The sequence below is a fragment of the Nanorana parkeri genome, unplaced genomic scaffold (genome assembly GCF_000935625.1).
Source record: "Nanorana parkeri isolate BGI_ZX_2015 unplaced genomic scaffold, ASM93562v1 scaffold3418, whole genome shotgun sequence".
Taxonomy (NCBI): Eukaryota; Metazoa; Chordata; class Amphibia; order Anura; family Dicroglossidae; genus Nanorana; species Nanorana parkeri.
The window spans coordinates 28,608-32,795 of NW_017309686.1; the positions used below are offsets into that span (position 1 = coordinate 28,608).

Here is a 4,188-nt window from a genome sequence, read left to right on the forward strand (position 1 = left end):
CCCCCTCCAATCCTCCAGCGCTGACTGGAGGAACGGACAGGGCAGGGGGCGGGCACAGCTGGCTCGGCCTCTAGATTGACAGCGGGCTCTGGATGGATCTCGACAGCATTGTTGGGATCCATCCTGGTTGTGATGCTCTCAGTATATAGCACTCAATGTCCTGCTATATACTGAGCTTTGGGTGACGGGAGGGGGTTAGTATATGTCCGTGACCCTGAGGAGAACTGGGGCGGGGGGCGGGAAATGTTACCCTATAGTTCTTTTTTTTAATCCTTTGAGTATGGTTACAAGGTATTGAAGCAGCATTAATGTTCATTTGTAAAATCTGTTTATGGCATAGTGTTTAGCGACAGTAAAGGTGAGCTATCCCTTTAAGAAAATTTGTATGCAGTGAGCCATGATGCCAAACACACTTGTGTGGGTTTGTGCGCACTGTGCCAGTGCAGCCCACGGCTCAGTCTGCCCGCGTCCAAGTATCTCCGTCATGGCACATTAAGATGAAGGCAGCTATAGAAAGCCCGGTCTAATCCTCGTCTCACTAATACCACGGACATGGCACAACTGGGCTGTTCTGTTGCGTTACGTTCATGCAAAACCACTTGGACCTCGTTCTGTTCACCCAAAAAATAAAAATAAGAGATTTAAAGGCGGTGACCACATAGAGAAGCGTTGTTGGCAATGCCGGAGTGTTGGCCGCACACAGAAATGAAACATCTGAGAAATGTGACGGAGAACAGCATCGCGCTTTCTCTGGCGACTTCCAGACATTCATTTTGTTAATGGAAAGGAAACTTCCTGCGGGAGAATTGTATGGTCTGCGTTTTCAGAAAATGCCACTGGCCTGACTCGTGCTGATCCTCTGGCTTCAATACTTTGTGTCACTGACCTAGAGCAAGTGTAGAGATCAGGCGTTTACTTGGTGCATGCTTGTTCTGGCAAATCGCACTTTCAGGGGGAGGTTGGGACCCGTGTATTAAAAAAAAAAGAGGATATTGAAGTGATCAAGGAGGGATCACGACAAGCAGCAGTATTAATGAGGGTCGGAGAGTCAAAATGAATTACAAAATGATATAAATTTATTAATAAAATCTCGGTTAGCCTGAATGCTCCAATTAACAACCACCTAATATCTAAAATTGGTTATTGCAACAACCCTCACTCATACTTCCAAGACCCGTGGGACCCGTGTATTCACTCGTTTTATGTGCAGTCACATCAGTCCCTGACTTCAAGGAGCTCGCAGTCTATTTCTCACACACATTCCGCCTCCTTCAAATCCCACCAGAGATTTTCTATGGGGTTCAGGTCAGGTGACTTGTGATGGCCACTGTAGAATCTTCCAGGACAACTTCTGCAACCAAGCCTTGGTGGGATTTGAGGTACGCTTGGGATCATTGTCCTGTTGGAAAGTCCAATGGCGCCCGTTCTAACTTGAACCCCGTAGAGTAGGGATGCACCGATACCAGTTTTTCACTGACTAGGGAGCATGGAGCCGGCTTTTTGGCCAATCGGGAAGCGGTGGGGTGGGTAATGACTCGCCACATGGCTTCCTGATTGGTCGGGAAGCTGGCCAATCAGGAAGCCAGGCGGTGCGTTATTACACGGCGCCCGTGTTCCTAATTGGCTTGGAAGCCTGTTCCATGCTCCCTCGTCACCAGGTGACAAAGGAGCACGAAGCCGGCTTTCTGGCAAGCCAGGGGGGCAGGTAATGACTCGCTGCTCAGCTTCCTTTTGGCCAGCTTCCTCACCAATCAGGAAGGTGGGTAGCAAGTCATTACACGATGCCCGGCATTCTGATGAGGGAGCATGGTGCCGGCTTCCCGAACCAATCAGGAAGCCACCTCCATGCTCCCTAGTGACGAGGGAGCATGGAACTGGCTTCCCAGCCAATCGGGAAGCCGGGCAGCGTGTAGTGACTTGCCGCACGGCTTCCGGATATTGGAAGTTACTCACCCAAATACTCTGTATCGGCACCGATACTGTCACAAGTATCCGGTGCGTCCCTAATTTGAAGGCAGCGGTTGGGTCACGCAAACCCAAGAATACAGGTGAAACTCGAATAATTAGAATATCGTGCAAAAGTAATTGCAGTAAGTGCTGCAAAAGGGGCCCAAACCAAGTACTGAGTACATATGCATGCTTGTACTTTTCAGAGGTCCGATATTGTTCTATGTACAATCCTTGTTTTATTGATTGCATGTAATAATCTACTTTTTTGAGGTTGTGGATTTGGGGTTCTTGGGGTTTTCATGAGCTGTAAGCCATAATCATCACAATGATGACAAATCACGGCTTGAACCATCTTGCTTTGCATGTAATGAGTCTATCTCATATATTAGTTTCACCTTTAAGTTGCATTAGTGAAATAAATGAACTTTGCACGATATTCTAATTGAGTTTCACCTGTATTAGTGAACTGGAGGCCATTGCTCTAGAGGAACCGGTTAAGATTCCTCAAACGCTCCCAGAAGCTTGTGTCTGGCTATGCATCTCGTCTACAGCAGAAGGAGCTCTACTAAATACTAAAAGATGTTTTCCTTGAAGGAGTTGAAACATTCGTTGTGTTGACCTATTTCAATTGCTTTTGTTTGCTGAAAGTCTGTAAATTTGGCCAGTAAACCTGATTTGCGATGGGGGGGGGGGGGCGCGTTTGAATAATTTTGTTTACAACTGCAGGGACAGCGGACCCACATGTAGGTGCATCAACATCAGAGGATGACCGTCATTGGCTTCTTGTAATTCATTGAACTTTGTGATTTCAGTAGGAGAGATGTTCTCTGCCATGTGTGACTGCCAGGCTCTGCACCCCGACCCTGAAGATAACGACTCGGATGATGATTTTGAAGGAGAAGAGTATGATGTGGAGGCTCACGGTGAGTTCAGCCAGAGTTAGGCAATACTGGGCCTATTCACGCTTATGGTTTTCTTTGGTGTTTCTGTATTGAAATCAATAGAAACTCATCCCAACTTTTGTCAACGCACATGTTTAGGATGCACATTGAAACACTTCAAGGTGCTTTAATGACAATCTGTACTCTCCTTCAGAGATGTGAAGTCCACGAGCTCCCTCACCAATGCAGACATCTTCTGTCTGGTTTCCCCATCTGTCCATTTTAATTGGCCTGACTAGGATGGCGTAACGCACGTGCAGCTCAGTGTACTTTCATGATGTTTGAGGCGAGGACGTTAAGAATACTTTATTGCAGAAGAGGCGTAGTCGTTCCTCTTATGTGATATGACGTGTGTTGACATCCAATACAGATTGCACTGCCACTTGTATTCACATGAGTTTTGATGTGTATCCAGTTATTTCAATGGGACGGGGGAGGAGGAGGCTGCAAGGCCGAAGTTTATCTTCCCCCCACAACATATCCCAGCTGAGCGCTTTGGGAGATGCGTGATTGAAATATAAATGGCGGTCCAGACTGCAACCGCTGACCTGCACTGGATTATGCCTGGTTGACAGAGGTTACACTAGCCCTCAAAACCGGTGCATCCACTACCACCCATAACCCTCACTTTGTAGAGACCTCTTCTTACTTCCTGCTTGTATCTCTAGGGCAGGAAATGAAGGGAAGTCTTCTTAGGCAATAAAACACTGACTGGTGCTAACCAGGGCTGTAGGAAGGGCGAGGCACTCTCCTCTGGCGCAGCTGTGAGGGGGCGCAGCCAGGCCAGCCTCTCCCCTTGTGCCCCCACCGGCTCCAATGCTTATTTTTTCCTTGGATCCCGTGCTGCCCATACAGGCCGGGGGTGAGAAGCTACAGGCTGTACCTCCCCCTCTGCGTGGCCGAGCGGCTCAGGATGGCAGAGCGGAGGATTGGCAAATATCGGTGATATATACTGGTCCTCTTTGTGCTGAGCAAACACTGGAGTGATCAGCTGGTCACTCCAGTGTTAGTACTACGTGTACCCAGTTATTCACAATGTGTCTCCAGTTGTGAATGAACAGGAAGTGCTTCACATCACTTCCTGTTCATTCATGAGTTTTTGGGTTGTAGCACGCACTATAGAGGTACCTATCAATTCATAACTGGATGATAATAAATATTTTACTATCCCCAACCTCTGTACTGAGAGCTTTCCATTCATTTAGAATACGGGGCTGCAGAAAGAGATTGAGGACTCTGTGTCCAATTTCTATTTCAACAGAAAAATATCTGTTTAATTTCCCCCCCCCCCCCCCCC

The 4,188-nt window shown here is 47.6% G+C and overlaps 1 protein-coding gene across 1 annotated transcript in view; it reads left to right on the forward strand.

The window, feature by feature from the left end:
• The window catches only part of CLNS1A (chloride nucleotide-sensitive channel 1A), an 18,163-nt gene that overhangs the window by 5,854 nt on the left and 8,121 nt on the right, over positions 1 to 4,188 (forward strand). Inside the window, exon 4 of the mRNA XM_018574962.1 lies at positions 2,763 to 2,873. Coding sequence (XP_018430464.1) covers positions 2,763 to 2,873 — 111 coding nt within the window. The remainder of the gene's footprint in view (positions 1 to 2,762; positions 2,874 to 4,188) is intronic.